Here is an 18726-nt window from a genome sequence, read left to right on the forward strand (position 1 = left end):
AAAACCAAATGTCTTTGCTTGTGTGTGCTTGTCTTGCTGCTATGGTGTAGGAAACTTGCCTCATCTCTTTCTTGATGGATTTCTCCCTCTGATTGTTAGAGGCTGGCTTTGGTGCTAGAAAACCTCTTTTAGTCTGTGAAGAGCAAACAGCTATAATTTTTCGAGGCACCCTGTACTCCAAACAAAAAGCAATGCGTATGAGGGATGTTTTGGTGCTTTTTTGATTAGACGCAATTTTCCAGCTCCTTCTGCGCTTATACAGTGTCTTGACAGTTCCACCACAGTTCTGTTGTCGAGAGTGAAATTACTTTTCTCAGATTCGCTGACAGTTCAAAATCTGTGGAGATTAGTGCAGTTCTACCTGATTAATTGCGCAGCCAAACACCATTTCCTCATCATTCACAACTTCTCAGCGTTTTCCCACATTGCTTCCTTCTTCTTTCTCCTTCCCTTAATGCATCTCTCTTTCCCATTTTCGTCCATCTGGCTCTGTGCGGAGATTTTTTTCCAGCCAGGGTGTGTCTGCCAGCGTGGCTGATTTGGCCGGGGAGCTGGTGACGCTGCCACCGGCCTTGCTGCCACTTCGCGGTGCGGTGCGGCATGGCAGCGCAGAAGCTGCTCAGCTGGCCTCTCCGAACAGAGACTCAAAGACTCCTCTCATGTCCCTCCAAAAGGGTCAGGGCGGACATGTTGGCAGGGGAGCAAACAAAACTCTCCTCACTCTGACTCAGCAAGAAATGGGCATACACACACACACACACACACACACACACATTAGCTTCAACAAACCTTGAAGCTGTGGAAGATGGAGCTGTGGAGTGAGGTGACGAGGCAGTCTTACTGCACAAATGTGCCTATTCTCTCAGAAAGTTGGCTCATCTCCTTGAGAGCATAATAGAACACACCTTATGGCAGTCGGCCTGAAAGCGGCACTAGAAAACACTCACAGCATCCAAAATGGAAATGATTCACTCTGACGACATGAATGCGCAATATCGTCATTCGATTTGGAAATTTGGGTCTAAGTAAAGAGTCAGGGGTCCTTTTCAACAGCATCACTGTGACCAAGGGAGAGAAAGTCATTTTAGCGGATCTTTCTCAGCCAAATGTGGCTTCCCTGACAAATTTGCACAACGACCAAATCCATAATGAAAGGGTTATCGTATTTGGTCTCACAACCTGTTATCACCAAGATTTGCATGGAGGCGCCAATACATTTTTCACTGCTACGACTGATTTAAGAGACTTTTAATGCCAAAGGCCAGAGTGTTGACAAAGAGGTGGATGGGGATGGATAAACCAACCAAATGACAGAACAGCCAGTGCCAGTGCCAGTGGTTGGGTCCAAATGAATCCAACTTGAGCCAAATGGTTACCATTGCCAGTAAGGGTGATCCACAAATAACTGTACAACTTTCTGACACATTTTCCCATAAGTCTCTCTCTCTCTCTCGTCTACACACACATTCACAATCCCACCTTCTCTCCAAACCACTGTGAACGTAGCGTCTGTGGTGTGGTGTGGGTGTCTGGCCGGGTCAAGCCAGTACAAAACTGTGTATGGACAGAGCAGGAAAAGAGGGATAAGAGGAAGAAATAGAAGGACGGCAACGGAGGAAGGCACAGGAAGTTATGACAGCAGTGGAGAGAACGGAGATCACGCAAGGGGTGTTGAGGATGCAGAGACACAATGAACAGATGGGCAGGAAAAAATGGAAGTGATGGACAGTTTTAATGAGCAGACATGCTGTTTTCTTTGTTAGGACGGACTCTGGTAAAGCTTGAGAAATAAACAAATCTACAGGCTTTGGTTCTTGGTGGAGATGATTACAGTTTGTGTCTCATGCTCCGGATATTGTTAGTATAGAGTTTCTCAAAATCAAGACCACATTTTCCCTAAACCCTGCTGCTTCCCGCCATGAAGAGGATGTGATTTGTCTCTTGCCTTGCTCAGTCTATTCCTCTTCAACTTGTCAGAGCAGATAAACAAAGGGAAGTGGAGGTGGTTTCTTGCTGGCTTTTATCCTTCCACCATCTGCTATTGTAGAAAACTCTTAATGACCAGAACAGCGCAAAGATGCACAGAGGTGTACGATTAACTTCTTGCTCCAAAGAACATGATGATCTTTTTCAGTCACTTTCTGCCAAAGATGATGAAAACTGGATACCACTCATTTCTATGTTCAAAGCACGTAGTTAGAGCCAGGGGGTTATTAGCTTAGCATAGTTTTAGAGAAGAGTAGCAGCAGAGGGAAACTAGCTAGCTTGACCCTCATAGACATATATACATAGACGCGCATTGAGCGCTGAATCGTACGTGACGTCGACGCCATATGATGGCGATCTGCCCGTAAACTAATACAAGGAAATGGACTGAACTTCAAAAGGCCTTTCTACAGTCTTTAAGTTAATGTCTCTATACACCCATTCACACACACACTAATATATCTGGGAAACAAACAGGCACCAAAAACAACGTATGTAACTTTAAAGTGAGATTATAAATGTTTACTCCTTATGTAAGCACCAAACCAACTATGTATTTTTCATATGCTGAGTGTTTACAGCTACTAGTGTGTGTAACACTGTTACTGTGATGACAATATTGAAATATTTATATTTAACATTTAATCTGTGTCTATAATAACCAGATCCTGAAATGTAGATGTGACATGAGGTTTTTCTGAATAAAGAGCACTAACGTGTACATACATACACATACACACAACACACACACACACACACACACACTATATAATATATATATAATATAGATAGATAGATAGATAGATAGATTAGATAGATAGATAGATAGATAGATAGATAGATTTAGGTTTGAAACGAGTTTGGTTTTTTGAGGAAAATTAGTGGTGTCAGTCATAGACATATATACGTAGACGTCACCGCCATTTCGGATGTGGTAAAGTAACTGGCAACACACGGAAAAAGCTGTGCAAGAGTATTCTTTTCCAAGGTTTTTAACTTACACACAGAGAGACTGCAATAGCTGTATAGATATGTATGTTCATTAATGCCTCCCATTTAGCTGTAAACACTCAGCATTAGAAAAATACATACGTTGGTTTGGTGCTTACATAAGGAGTAAACATTTATAATCATCACTTTAAAAGTTACATACGTTGTTTTTGGTGCCTGTTTGTTTCCCAGATATATTAGTGTGTGTGTGAATGGGTGTATAAGAGACATTAACTTAAAGAACGTTGTAGAAAGGCACTTTATGAAGTTCAGTCCATTTCCTTGTATTAGTTTACGGGCAGATCTGCCATTTCCAATATGGCGTCGACGTCGACGTACGATTCAGCGCTCAATGCAGCGTCTATGTATATATGTCTATGAGGGTCAAGCTAGCTAGTTTCCCTCTGCTGCTACTCTTCATACTAAACTATGCTAAGCTAATAACCCCCTGGCTCTAACTACGTGCTTTAAACATAGAAATGATATGGTATCCATGTTTTCATCAATCTTTGGGCAAGAAAGTGAAAAAGAATCATCATATACTTTGGAGCAAGAAGTTAATCGTACACCTCTGTGCATCTTTGCGCTGTTCTGGTCATTAAGAGTTTCTCCACATAGCAGATGGTGGAAGGAATAAAAGCCAGCAAGAAACCACCTCCACTTCCCCTTTGTTTATCTGCTCTGACAAGTTGAAGAGGAAATAGACTGAGCAAGGCAAGAGACAAATCAACATCCTCTTCATGGCGGGAAGCAGCAGGGTTTAGGGAAAATGTGGTCTTGATTTTGAGAAACTCTATACTAACAATATCAGGAGCATGAGACACAAACTGTAATCATCTCCACCAAGAACCAAAGCCTGTAGATTTGTTTATTTACTCAAGCTTTACCAGAGTCAGTCCTAACAAAGAAAACAGCATGTCTGCTCATTAAAACTGTCCATCACTTCCATTTTTTCCTGCCCATCTGTTCATTGTGTCTCTGCATCCTCAACACCCCTTGCGTGATCTCCGTTCTCTCCACTGCTGTCATAACTTCCTGTGCCTTCCTCCGTTGCTGTCCTTCTATTTCTTTCCTCTTATCCCTCTTTTCCTGCTCTGTCCATACACAGTTTGTACTGGCTTGACCCGGCCAGACACCACACCACACCACAGACGCTACGTTCACAGTGGTTTGGAGAGAAGGTGGGATTGTGAATGTGTGTGTAGACGAGAGAGAGAGAGAGACTTATGGGAAAATGTGTCAGAAAGTTGTACAGTTATTTGTGGATCAACCTTACTGGCAATGGTAACCATTTGGCTCAAGTTGGATTCATTTTGGACCCAACCACTGGCACTGGCACTGGCTGGTCTGTCATTTGGTTGGTTTATCCATCCCCATCCACCTCTTTGTCCAACACTCTGGCCTTTGGCATTAAAAGTCTCTTAAATCAGTCGTAGCAGTGAAAAATGTATTGGCGCCTCCATGCAAAATCTTGGTGATAACAGGTTGTGAGACCAAATACGATAACCGCTTTCATTATGGATTTGGTCAGTTGTGCAAATTTGTCAGGGAAGCCACATTTGGCTATGAGAAAGATCCGCTAAAATGGACTTTCTCTCCATTGGTCACAGTGATGCTGTTGAAAAGGACCCCTGACTCTTTACTTAGACCCAAATTTCCAAATCGAATGACGATATTGCGCATTCATGATCGTCAGAGGATGAATCATTTCCATTTTGGATGCTGTGAGTGTATTTCTAGTGCCGCTTTCAGGCCGACTGCCATAAGGTGTGTTCTATTATGCTCTCAAGGAGATGAGCCAACTTTCTGAGAGAATAGGCACATTTGTGCAGTAAGACTGCCTCGTCACATCACTCCACAGCTCCATCTTCCACAGCTTCAAGGTTTGTTGAAGCTAATGTGTGTGTGTGTGTGTGTGTGTGTGTGTGTATGCCCATTTCTTGCTGAGTCAGAGATGAGGAGAGTTTTGTTTGCTCCCCTCTGCCAACATGTCCGCCCTGACCCTTTTGGAGGGACATGAGAGGAGTCTTTGAGTCTCTGTCGGAGAGGCCAGCTGAGCAGCTTCTGCGCTGCCATGCCGCACCGCACCGCGAAGTCTGCAGCAAGGCCGGTGGCAGCGTCCACCAGCTCTCCGGGCCAAATCAGCCACGCTGGCAGAACAACCCTGGCTGGAAAAAAAATCCTCCGACACAGAGCCCAGATGGACGAATAATGGGAAAGAGAGATGCATTAAGGGAAGGAGAAAGAAGAAGGAAGCAATGTGGGAAAACGCTGAGAAGTTGTGAATGATGGGAGGAAATGGTGTTTGGCTGCGCAATTAATCAGGTAGAACTGCACTAATCTCCACAGATTTTGAACTGTCAGCGAATCTGAAGAAAAGTAATTTCACTCTCGACAACAGAAACTGTGGTGGAAACTGTCAAGACACTGATATAAGCAGCAGAAGGAGCTGGAAAATTGCGTCTAATCAAAAAAGCACCAAAACACTTCCCTCATACGCATTGCTTTTTGGTTTGGATGTACAGGGTGCCTCGCAAAATTTATAGTCTGTTTTGCTCTCACAGACTAAAAGAGGTTTTTCTAGCACCACAGCCAGCCTCTAACAATCACAGAGGGAGAAATCCATCAAGAAAGAGATGAGGCAAGTTTCCTACACCAATAGCAGCAAGACAAGCACACACAAGCAAGACATTTGGTTTTTAAAAGATAAATTGATGCAATTCTCCTTCTTCAAAGATAGTAAAATAACCTTTTATATGTAGAATTGGTGGAGTTCCTCTTTGAAGGAAGGCCAGGGCGCAAATATGATCAGATCAAATTGATCGATGTAGGAAATCTCTACCTAAAGTAGACCAAGATGTGTCTCATTGAAAGAAAGTAAATACAGTGAAAAAGTTAATTGCAGCACTTGATCACAAAGCCCCTCCTAAAATGTCCAGAATACTAAAGTCCACTGACATTTAGCAGTGTTTGAACAGTATCTGAGGGTGGGTTATTCATTTTCTTTAGTGCAATGAAAGAGTCAAAATCCAGAGGGAGACTGGAGGAAGAAGAGGAGGAGGAGGAGTAGGAGGTGGTGGTGGTGGAGGAGAAGTGGAAAATCCCTCCCAGTTGTTCAGCTAAGTGCCCCAGTAGCTGGTGTGGAGCAGGCGAGTTTAAATGTTCCTCCACCAGCCGTTAAATAAGACACGGCTCAGCCCTCCTCCACCTAATTAAAGCCATGATTCACTTCTCATACGCCATGCAGTCTACAGTACATCTGGCAGCCGGGGACACCGACGCACACCGTCACCATTTTTCTTTTGTCCCAGCGCACACACACTACACACTGTTTTGGGTTGACTTTCACAGAGCCGAGTGCCTCACCATGCCCACTTACTTTCCTTAATTCTTAAATCAATGCATTGACATTCACAGAGACGAGGATTCCAGTCACACACACACACACTTTTTGTTTATCTTCTGGAGGCAAAACACATTTTGGGAAAAACTTCATGCCTACTCAGAAATCCTGCACACTTTCAAACACACACTCCCCTGGCTCCTTGCACTCCAGAGGTAAACAGTGACTGTAGGATCTGGTCTGAAAGCAGTTCTGTCACCAGTTAAAAATGCCCTCCTGCTCCTTGCTGCTCTGCCGTTATTATTAATGCCCAAATGTGGTTAACGTGCGACGCTTGCACTCTTAACTTATTGCCCAGGGCTAAAACCCAACAACCAAATCAATATTTATCGGCAGTGGCGGTGTGATTACATTCCTATCTCTGCCTGTTGCCGATGCCGCTCGGTTCCTGCAGATGAGTTGGGACAACCATGCACAATGACCCTGGGGAACAGTTTCACTCCCATTACACACTTATCAACATGCCCAGTAATCAATGCACACACACAGGGGTGTAGTCGGGAACTTCAAGATCATCAGATAAGATATAGCACTGAGCCTCTCTCCCCACCACCACCCTTCACCTGCTCCATGTCACCTAAAGCTCCGGAGCACAGCTGATATTACGCAATGATCTTATGAACCAGAGCCTGTAGCAATTTTCTTTATGTCTAACATTAAATGGAATTTTGTTCAGGCATACGCAACACTATTTTGCATCTTAGGGTTCATGTCTGTGTGCCTCATTTTAAATGTTCAAGGCAGAATAATGAATCATTCTTTCTGTTTCATAAAAGGAATATCAAACGTCTTTTCTCTGTAAGCACATCAAAGTTAAAGATCAAATCACTGAGCCACTCCATGTCTTCTTTGTTGCTCCAAGATCATTTATTCCTACTAAAGACATAAATGTTTTTTTTTTTAAAAAGGGGTTACGAATGTATAGTCTCATTTTATATTCATAAGTTCTTCAAACAGCTGTCTGACACTGGTTTGAAACAAATGTTAATATTGCATTAGTCTGTACTATTTTCTGCTGTGGATTAATACACGTTTGGTGCATAATACGTTGTTTTTCATCTACTGAAATAACTCATTTGTTTCTCAAAGACTGCCTCATTTTAAACGCTGAAGCACCATTATGTAAATGAAAACCATCTAACAAATGATCGTTATATGATTCTCTTAAAGCACGACTTCATGTGATGACAGCAGCACAGAATCCACATTGTCAAAGACGGGAGTTTCAGATTCATGTTTCAAAAGCACAAAATGAAGCTTTTCTTTCACTGTAGAAAGAAAGAAAAAAATGTGTGGATGCTGTGAAGAAACTAAGGTGAGAGCTTCATCCATTTTGGACTCGTTTCTCATCATTGTTGGTTTTTATTATTGGTCAGTTGCAAATTGGTTGACCAAAGTTACTTGAATTTACTTTGCTTGCACTGATTCCATTGAAAAGGACTGGTTTTTGACTGGTACTGTGCTGTTGAAAATGACATTTTGTCACCAGTGAATAACTCAGAGAGGCTAAGAGATTAGTTAATGTCAAAATGTATCTGTTACACTGTGACCTTTTGCTGCGTTGTATTGTGTATTCTGCTACACTCTGTGTGTTTTCAGGAATGTGACTACAGTTTGCAACTTTTCTGTCTCGCGGCTGTGACTTACAACAAGTGTCTGCCGAGCGTTGGGTAGCAAACTATGAATGAGGTGTTCTTGTGATAACCTTTAAGGCTTAAAGATAAGGGTCAGATTGCCACTGTGGGAAGATGCACTTGTCAGGGTGAGAAACAACTGAACTTTTGCTTCTTCACCAAGTTGAAGGTTTCTGATCACATCAGATGCAGGACAGGAGCTGTGCAAATTGTACAACCTTTCAGCTGAAATACTCTTTGTAATGATGTGCTAATATATTACAGTTCAGCTCTTTTTTTTGTTTTGTTCCAACTTTGTCAAATAAATCAAAGACAGTATTGGAGCGACTTTGCTTATTTGTTCATCTCTCACTTGAATTTCCACCTCCCTCTTTCTCACAATTCCTTCACATCATTGAGCATATTTACTTGAAACATTTCATCAACTTTTAAGGACATCTCTGACTCAGTGCAGACATGGCTCTCTCTCACAGTAGAATAGCAATCAGCGGAATGTTTCCTCGATAGCAGCCAGCAGCACAGAAAGGAGTCGACAAAAGCACTCTCCACCATCCATTAAAACGACAACATCCTACATGTCTCAGTCGTTTTGCAGTTTACTGACTCTCGTCGCGTGACTTCTGCTTACATAAACCGTTGAAATACGCATTTGTGTCGCCGCCTTTGAAGCTTAAAAATATCTCTGCAGCCACTTTTGTTTCGAGATTCCATTACTGGGCCTTTTCCTTCCAGTAGCAGACACCCTTCTTCCCTTCACACACACACACACACAGAGACAACCACAGGCCAGATGTCAGTGTGGAACATGGAAGTCTGACAGATGGTAGCCATGTCTCAGTTTACTGCTGTACAAGGATTAAAACACACACATAGTTTTAAAATCAGCCCAATCACAGTAAAAAAAATATACTGTGAATAAAAATTTAAATTAATTACCACCATGTGATTATATATGGACCTTATAATGATTTTTCTAGCAGTATCCACTTCTTGCCTTTGGCAATCCAGCAAATGGATACCCGTCAAAACATGCATTAAACAACCTGATCGACCTAAGACACATTTTACGATGTGTGGTTCAGACAACACTGCTGACGCTGGCGTTTCCCATCATTAGCGTCCCCGCCTCTGATTCATGAGAAGACCGAGTAAATGATCCTGAGGGGATGAGAAAACCCCCCCAAAACATCTGGGAGACCGTCATCTTTTAAAATACAGCCGTCTGAGCAGGAACACGCCACATCTTTCACCAATTTGTGTGAACATGCGCATGGTTTTATGGTACTATCTGACATAGTTTGGTCGCAATCACAGCCTGGGATCAGGAGGATCAGACACAGCAGACCGTTCTCCAGACAGTTCTCCAGACAGACAGTGGTTTTTCAGGAGGGGAAAGAAGGCGGAGTGATGACGGTTTTCCCATGTGCAACTCTACCGGTATGTGTGAGCGAGTATGTGTGTGTGTGTTTTCTTTGTGTTAATCCCTTGAAGCAGGGAAGCCTCACTGATGACAAGCAGATGAAGTTATCAGGGACCAGATCTGGAGGTAGATAGGTCATCCTCTCATCCTCTAACACACACACTTACTGGTTCATTGAAGGGCAGACAGTCTATTATTTCCTCTCAGAATAAGCCTGTTTGTTATTCTGAGCTGTGGTTATGTCTCACTGTTTCAGTTAATGATTTAATGGTTGTAAAAGCTGTGTGTGTGGGTGTGTGTTCTATTTCGATACTTACAAGCACCAAAGTGTCTTCAGAAATTTATGGCAGTCTTTCCGGTCCAGGCTAACTTCTTTCATACACGACTTTAAGTCTCAATCAGGGTCCCAAAGAGTGTGTGTGTGTGTGTGTGTGTGTGTGTGTGTGTGTGTGTGTTCATGTGTCTTTCTCTGTGGCAGCCCTTTCATCGCCTCTCTAATGAAGTCCAGACGCTCATGCAGATGGTCATCAACTCAGTGTAGTAAATGAGGAGTCCTCAGCGCTGGCCTCCGGCTGCTGCCTGACCCAAAGTCCAGATGGTGGAGTGACACAGTCAGTCTATTGAACTGAATTACTCAGAGTGCAATTTAGGAATGTACTTAAAGACGCTACGTGATCGAAAGTCCTGTTTGACTGTTAAGACGCTCAGCTCTCAAAGTGAGCACAGTGGGGATATGTTATAGTAAAAAGGGTTTGATTAAATAATAAACTACTTGAATCCTTAATGACTCAGATCTCCCACCTGATGACTGAGTGTCAGACGAGTTTAAGCTGTCATGATCACATCAAATATGTTTGATTTGTAGAGGCTAGGCAAATCAGCTGACTGTAATATCCAAAAGTCAGGTGTTTGAGTAATAGTTTGACATTTTAGGAAAGTTCACTACCACCTCTCGTGCCTGTGTGTTATATATGGAGCTAGGCCCAGTCCAAAGTTCAAACCTATTCCCAGCAGCACCTCTGAAGCTCACTAACCAACATGTTTTACGTAACAAATTACATGCACCAATTGTGTGCAGCACTGAAGTGCTAGTCGGAAGTTTGGCAACATGCTAACTGCTTTGGAAGTGGGTATATTTTGTATTTTATATATATATCTAGATAGTAATAGAGATGATATATATTATATATATATTATAGTATAATATATATATATATATTATTTATAGTTAGGTGAGTATTTTGTAATGAGTTTTTATGCTAAGCTAAATTCATCTTCCCACTATAGCTCTGTAGGATGAAATACACACTCGATTTGTCTCATCCATTGACCTGACCAAAAATTTGATGTAGGATATAAAGATGGACGACGCAACAGCTCCCCAAAAGTGAACCCAAAATATCGCGACTGTCCCCCTGGTGGCTGGCTGCAGTATAATCAATGTTAGCAAATGGGACATGGGCCATACTAAAATAAAAGTACACATCAAATAAATTTTTTCCAAAGATGATTTCCATCACGTTAGGCTTATCACACTGATGTTTGTGGTGTTTTCCTCTAAATTTAGTTTTAATTAGTTATTTGATGCTATAAAAAGGGGATTTCACTTGTGATTCAGTCTGATCACAATCACTACCGCACAGACACTGGCTCCAAATGATGTCACCAGTGCCAGATGGCTACGGCGGTATCTGTGATATTTTGGCTTCATTTTAACATTGTCCATATTTGTTATTGTACTGCGTTGTACTACTAAAAAGAGACTACTGTTCTGAAAGCAGCACGTAACTGCACCAAATTTCCTCTGGGATTACTTTTCCATAAATTAGAATAATATGAGAGATGCAAAATCCATACAAACCTGCTTTAAATGTGTATTTTCACAAATTAGACTAAAAAGCACAGACCTAGTTAAAAACCTGTAACTTGTATAAATATAATATGGTTCAAATTATCGTCATGTCTGCAGACACCACTCAATAGTTATATGTTGATGTATCTCTGTGACGCCAACTTAAAACAGTTCCCAAAGTTGTTCCATTTAATGCTTTCCTGTGTGGCAGCTAATTCGGGATGCTCTGGTGGGACGCAGCAGGAGATCTAACCCTCCCCCGCCTCGATGCTGGGATGTTTGATCTGGGATTTAGCAGCAGAGCCGGGCAGGAAAACACCAGTAGCACTAAAATCACAAACAGGACGTCCGGGATACACTCTCACAATACACATAAGCACGGGGTCAGAGGAGAGCACTGGGTCAGATCACAATGACTGGGGCTGAGAGACTGGGGAGCACAACCACAGTCATGAGCATGAATGCAATCGCAAACACAGGGTACAGCTATCTTCAGGTCATGATCCCTTCTCAACGCCCCTTAGTGTGTGATAACAGAACGCTAACAAAGGAGGACGACCCTTTGACACACACCAAACCTGAGCAAACAGGCTTAAAGGGACAAAATCCTTGACAGAGAAGCAGGAAAGCAAACAGATTTCTTCTATGCTTTCTGTAATGTTAAGACATCTATAACAGCAGCATCAGTGGAAGGCAACCTGTGTTAAGCTCTCATCTAGAGCTTAAGTTGGAGATTTAGGGATGGGAATGTGCACTTTTCACTGAAAACATCAAGTAAAAAAAAAGAAGAAAAAAAACGTGGGATCAAATTAACTCAAGTGAAATCCAACTGAGCTGAGGTTAGTTCATACTTTACTAATCTCTGACACATCTGTGGCAATGACCACTTGCAAATCAACAGCAACTTTGTTGAAATGCTCTGACAGAACGGAAAGAGCCTAAGACGATGAAAGCCTTCCCGTTAGCTGTGCCACACGACCCGCACGGAGTCACTGAGTCACCACACGTCCAGCAGCACCTATTTTGCAAGGATGTGTGAATGCATTTTGCTCTTCCACATAGTGGTTTGACCGGGAACTTATTGTGTGGTGAAACATTCCATGGCTGCAGCTTCTCCAGTGTAAAGATTTACCACTTAGAGGATTTCTTTGTAAATCGATTATATTTGGCTTTTTGAGCTTGGTCTCTAAGAACACAATATGCATTGATCTTTAAACCTTTTCACTGGTCACAAACATCACCTTTCTTGCCACTGCACAACAGAATTAATAGATGTTGTGCTTCATTTGAATGAAAATGTAAGGGTCAAAGATAGGAAGCCACTGGGTCCCATGTTTGAGGTCACCGACCCCAAAGACTCAGCAGTCTTTCTCTGCACTACGGTATCACTTACAGCTGACCACAGACCAACGAAGGTGAGGAATTTCGAGTTTCCCGTAGAAATTCCAGCCAGGAATATTTCATTCTTTCCCAAGACTTTCCCATTCCTTGCTGAAAAAACCAGCGTAGCTTTGTTCCTTGTCCGTCGTTATGGAAATCTCTCCCTCATACACACACACACACAGGGACACATGAAGTAAAAAAAAAAAAATCATGTTGGGATTTCAAATGAGGTCACTCAGTTCTGTCGCTGGGAGCAGTTGACTGCTCCGGAGGCAAAAGGGCTTTGTGGGAGATGTGAAATGTGAGCGTGCGACTTTGAGGCCTGGGTGCACAAGCAGGTTACCACTCACACAGGCAGAAACACACACACACACACACACACACACACACACACGGTAAAGTGGGTGAACAGAGCTGCCATCTCAGCACAAACACAGACTTCAAAATATCCCAGAGGCACTTCACAAAGAAACTAAACAAGCAGCCCACAGAGCAAACTGCCTTATTAGCCACGTTGATCTCGGCAGCTACAATGCCTTTAAAGGAGCAACAGAGACTGATGAGGCGGCTCTGTCACAGGCACAAAGTAACCTTAGGCCCAGAGTGAATCCAGACACACAGGGCGGAGGTGGAAGGGCACAGGGTCCTCGCTCACTGCTGTCAAGCGAGAAAAGCCTAAACCAAAGTCCTTTCAGCTGAAATCTAACAACAGGCACGACAACCTCCATTTGGAACGAATGACGGCCAGGCTGTTTGTGTTTGTGTGTCCCTGTTTGCGTGTGCAGCAGTGTGTACTGTGCTGAGAGTTGTTTTAAAAAAATCCTACATGTTCATTTTTGGAAAAGCTTTTTGCTGCCTGCAATTCATGACTCAATATGTCAAGCACGGGAGACAGGACTGCTGTCAGTAAGCATCTTAAATAACTTGAGTGATATTCTAATGCCAGCTGTCCTATGACGCCAGCAGTCATTTTGTCAGATTAGTTTCCCATTTTTTAGGGGATTTCATTTCAATTCAGAACTTAACTCTGAAAGGAAAATAACTTTTTCTTCCTAACTTGGGATTTTAGCCAATTACTAACCAACAAAGGATGAGAGGATCTGACAGACTGTGATTTATTATAGAGCCTATTAAAGTATCAATTCACACAAACCATGTACCTCTACTAACATTAATCCATGCACATAGCTTTTGTTTTATACCTGACTGAGATGTATACCTCAATATGAATAAAGGGCTGCAACAAATATTTTGTATTTGGTAATTGTGAACAATGTCCATCACAGGTTTGGGGCAAGGTGATGGCTTAAAGGACCGTTGTGTAGGTGTAGTTGTAGTGTAGGTGAAGGTGTTGCAACCCCTCACCTCACCCTCTCTTTCCTATATAGTTACTGTTTAGTTTGTCTTTTCTGGGCTATTGTAGAAACATGGCAGTTGAACATGCTGAACACTGTGTCTCATTGTAAGGTAACAAAAACTTAATAACTCTTATTTTTAGGTGATATTAGATTAGATCCCATTTCTGACATATTGTATAGAGCCCCCATGAATCACACATACTGTGTGTTTTATCAGATGTTTTTTTAAAGATATTAATAATAATAATAACTAACTTTCAGACTTTAATTAGCATCCAGCCCCCATTTTAGAGGGATTTACAAGCCATCAACATCTAGATCAACGTCTGAATGTAGCCATAGCAAGCCAGCTAAGAAGACACAACACATAAAGAAGACTGCTTTGGATCTATTGGAGGCATATTCTATATTTTAGCATAATTTGATTTACTCCTACGTTACAGGCGAACTGCCTCCACCCACATCCAGATCCTGTGCCAAGCCAACACCATGCTAAAACACCAGTCTCTCCACTGAATGCAGGGACCAAAATGATACCAACACTCCATTTAATTCAGTCAATTCATAATTCAAATTATAAACATTTACACAATACTGAAAAGGTGATTATAATGCTGTAACCTGTAAAAGCATTAACACCCAGCACTGAATAGATGCAGTTCAGTTCATGGTGCTCGCAGCACTGCAAACATTTTGTGGCTCCATTCAGGATGATGTCTTCAGTGAAAGTTGGCTTGTTCTCTGGATTATTTACTGTTACAGACACATTGTTTCTGTAACAACAAGCCCATGCTGAGTTTGTAATTTTTCACCAGTCTGAGCAGCATAAAAGAAATTCCATTGACATTTGGACGGCAGCAAAAATCTCTTAGACAAAAAGCACAAAAACTCAGCAGACAGAATAATAAACTCTTGGCTAGATACCATCAGGAGTGAGTGGACGGACAGCACAATTTAACAAGAAGTTGGCATATTTTTTAATACATATCTACAAATAGTTTAAAAGAACATTGAGCATGAGCACTGGCTGAAATAATGTTGTCACTGCTGCCGTGCTTTCTGTCTGCTTCTACTAAGACTGGCAGTACACTCCAACTAAATCTAATTTGACGCGCTCTCAAACTGCTGCTCAACACAGCAGGGGGGCATTGCCAGCGTCCTCCAGGTCTGCTCGGTCTCTGGTGTCCACACTGGATGGAGGAACTCATGAGTCGATGAGAAGTTGGCATTTCAGGGTTGAGCCAAATGTGGCGTTCTGTTCTCATCACGAAGCTGAATTTTTTGCGGTAAGAACACTTTGAATGCACATTTGGAATATACAGCCTTGCTCGGTGTGCCACTGTAAACCCCCCTTCCCTCTGTTTCTTTTTCAAGAGGTCACGACCCCACGGGTCCTTGAAGAGAGGTGAGAGTTTACATTGGGAGGCCAGCCTGGATTCCCAGGCCTGTTAAACATGCCTGAACTAGGGAGACGCTTGCCTGGAACTTTATCTGATGGACAACAATGGTGCTCCCGTGTGCGTGCGTGTGTGTGTGTGTGTGTGTGTGTGTGTGTGTGTGGTGCTGGAGAAAGAAAGGGAAAATGGGGAAAAACTCAAAATAGAAGATCAGGAAAGAGCGATAACGTCATACCAGGGAAGGGGATCAGATTGAGATAGAGACAAGACGACGGCTTGTAAAGGAAGTCAACAACACTAACATACACACTCACTAGTATCCGTCTCACCTGTGTAATCACATAAACACACACTGCGGCATTCAAACTTATATCCCCGCTCCTGCACAAACACCCTGCTTTTACACATCTCCTCTTCAATCAGAGCGTCCTGGATGCAGCACCCTGTCATCACCGCAACAAAATAGAACATCCACTTTGTGACCTGCGTATGTGTGTGTGTGTGTGTGTGTGTGTGTGTGTGTTGGGCAGAAGCTGATGCAATGACTGCAGAGACTGGCACAACTGTGAGAGCAGGATCCAGGGGTCCTTGACAGAGGTTTAATAGAGTCTTGGTTCAATTTTTACAATCAATTCTCTGCCTGGAGGCTGATTTAATGATGTACATTAGAGGAGAGGTCTCACTCCGTTCACTGTTCCTGCTACAGGTTACAGTTATGTCATTCATGACTCAATGATGCGCGACTACAGGCCTGTCTCGCTCAAGTGGGGGTTTCATAGGACAGGGTCTTGAAATGATCTAAAAAAAACGTCTGCACATTCCTTTGCTAGAAGGTAGTTTCATGAGGTGAAATGTAATTTTCTGATTGTTGGATTTAACTGGGTTGTAATCAGAGACAGATCATCAACATCTCAAACCCTCAGCAGATAAAAACCTAATCTTCTGCTGGGCGTCCTGATTAAATGGCCCCAGGTGCAAGTGATGTCTCTGCACGCGAAAGGGAACTGTACATTTCTTTGTCCGTGAATTACTTCTTGGCCAACCAAAGAGGACAGAAGAGAATAAAATACATAATTAAAAGGATTTATCATTTGTACACACACAGCAGAGAGGTGTGGAATTGAAGCCAATGTCAACAACAGAAGGAGGGAGTGTGGTCCAGTTATCGATCAGTCAGCAGCTGCTGACACGCAGAAGGTTTGATGTCCTTATGATCGAAACCCTTTCCAAACATTGATTCAGTCATCCAGCTGTATTTGTGCTTAGATAATGTTACAGTAACTCACTGTAGCTTCCCTGAAGCGGTGTGTTGTGGTGATTTTCTCTTTGCGGATTAGAAATATCAGTCGACCGCCACCACTGCCAGCTGCCCGGCACCAATACGGGTGACTCACACAGAGCAGGTAGGATCATGAGGATCCTGATCAGAGATGTGTGCACTTTTGGTTTCACGCTGGTGTGGATGATGCTGTGTGTGTGTGTGTGTGTGTGTGTGTGTTGTGTATCCCTTGTTTCATCTCTCTTTTAGCCCAGCAGCTCCATCACTCAGATGCAGCATGAAATTCCTCTATAGGGTTTCACTTCTCTGCTTTCCCGTCATCACCTCCAGCCTGATACACAGCTCTGTGTGTTCTCTGGCACATGAACTTTTATCACAGAGCACTGATCAGTTTAAGATGCTGCAACCTTGAAGTATCATAGGAGTATTAACCCACTGATCCTCGCAGACACGCTGTCTCCAACAGCAGCATTATGGGATTATTTCCCGTTTGTGAATGATTCAGTTTCTGTTCATGGAAAGCAAATACCCAGTAAGGTTGTTTTTTTCTTTCTCTTCCACCTTACAGTAAACCAGTTGTACTGTAGGTCAGCAGCACTGACTCGTCACCGCTGTACGTGTACGTGCGCTCCTCCTTGGCGCGTCTGAACGCAGGCTGCTTTGATTTTGGCGCACGGAGAGACGTCGCTGGGTATCACATCCAGGGGCGTTGATTCGTTAAAGCTACACATAAAATCTCATTTAACATAATGTGATTCAAATTCTCCCGTCGGAACCCCCCGCTGGCACTGACAGGGTTTCCTTTATTGTGGGATAAATTATTTAAAAGGTCTCCAGAGCGCACAGATTAGAGAGGACCTCGGTCCTAAATGCTCCCTAAAGATGATTTATTTTTAGATAGGGGCTCCAAATTGATTTTAAAGCTCTGGTTTCACTCTTGATACAGAACCCCGAGAACGTGGATCAAATTTGAAATGGGTTCACCTATATGCCCACTTTGCCAAACCCAAATACCGCCCGTGCACTGATTCCCGTCGCCCCCGAGAAAACATGATTCCGGAGACAAAAAAAACCTCTCTCCATGCCACTTGCCAGCCAGCGAACAGCGCGTGGTTGCTCACATCCAATCACACCCAAACGCACAGACTCACACTTGTGCCCGCTCAACAAAAGCGGGACAAAAGCGCACCAAGACAATCAGAGCAGAGTGTGAGAGATGTGTCTCAGTGATTGATCGCAGACACTGCACTCTTACTGGATGATTTACGCGTTCACACAAGTAACAATTCTTTATGTGGCGCGTTACTGTACACACTGGATAAATCGATGTGTCAACATGTTGCCAGACAAGATGCGATACATCAACACACACACACACACACACAGCTACACACACACACGAGGCAGAGGAGAGGAGGGAGATCCTACCTGGTTGGAACATACTTTGGAAATAAAAGATGACCAGAATAAAGGATCCCAAACAGGTGGCAAAAACCATCCGGCATATCCTGTTCATCCTCATCAGTTCGCTCAGAGTCTGTTTCATTTCGGGACGGAGAGAGGCTGGAGGAGGCTCGCTGCTGCTCGCTTTGTGTTGTTGTGGGAGAAACGAAAGGCCGGTCTGTCGGAAGCTCCGGGGGCTCTGGCTTGGTACTGATGAGGATTGTCTGCCGGTCAATGCGCTCCAACATGGAGCGTACCACTGCCGCTGCTGCTGGAGGGGAGGAGGAGGAGGAGGAGGAGGAGGAGGAAGGGGAGGAGGAGGAGGGTGGGCAGGGACGACGTGAGAACATCACCCCCACCCCCCATCTCCCTCCCTCCTCCCCGTCTCCGTGCGCGGAGCTAATGAGCGCGTCCAGATGTGCGATTCTCTTCATGAGCATCACGTTAAAAGCTGCTGTTTAACCTGTTCCATCAGGAGGATACTGCAGCAACACAATCCCAGTGATTATAAACTCAGTGAAGAAACAATTAAAATATGCACACACACACACACATACCCACAGTCCAATACTGTACATACA

General features: G+C 43.2%; 1 protein-coding gene across 2 annotated transcripts in view; it reads right to left on the reverse strand.

The window, feature by feature from the left end:
- Window positions 1–18403, reverse strand: part of chst11 (carbohydrate (chondroitin 4) sulfotransferase 11) — an 88999-nt gene extending 70596 nt beyond the window's left edge. Inside the window, exon 1 of one of the 2 annotated variants that reach the window (XM_010736908.3) lies at window positions 18146–18403. In XM_010736908.3, coding sequence (XP_010735210.1) covers window positions 18146–18248 — 103 coding nt within the window. In that variant the 5' untranslated portion in view covers window positions 18249–18403. Of the gene's footprint in view, window positions 1–18130 lie in introns of both variants that reach the window. The other variant, XM_010736907.3, reaches the window with a different exon arrangement.
- Between the last annotated feature and the right edge of the window lie 323 nt (window positions 18404–18726).

Source organism: Larimichthys crocea, chromosome XX (assembly GCF_000972845.2).
Source record: "Larimichthys crocea isolate SSNF chromosome XX, L_crocea_2.0, whole genome shotgun sequence".
Lineage (NCBI taxonomy): Eukaryota > Metazoa > Chordata > Actinopteri > Sciaenidae > Larimichthys > Larimichthys crocea.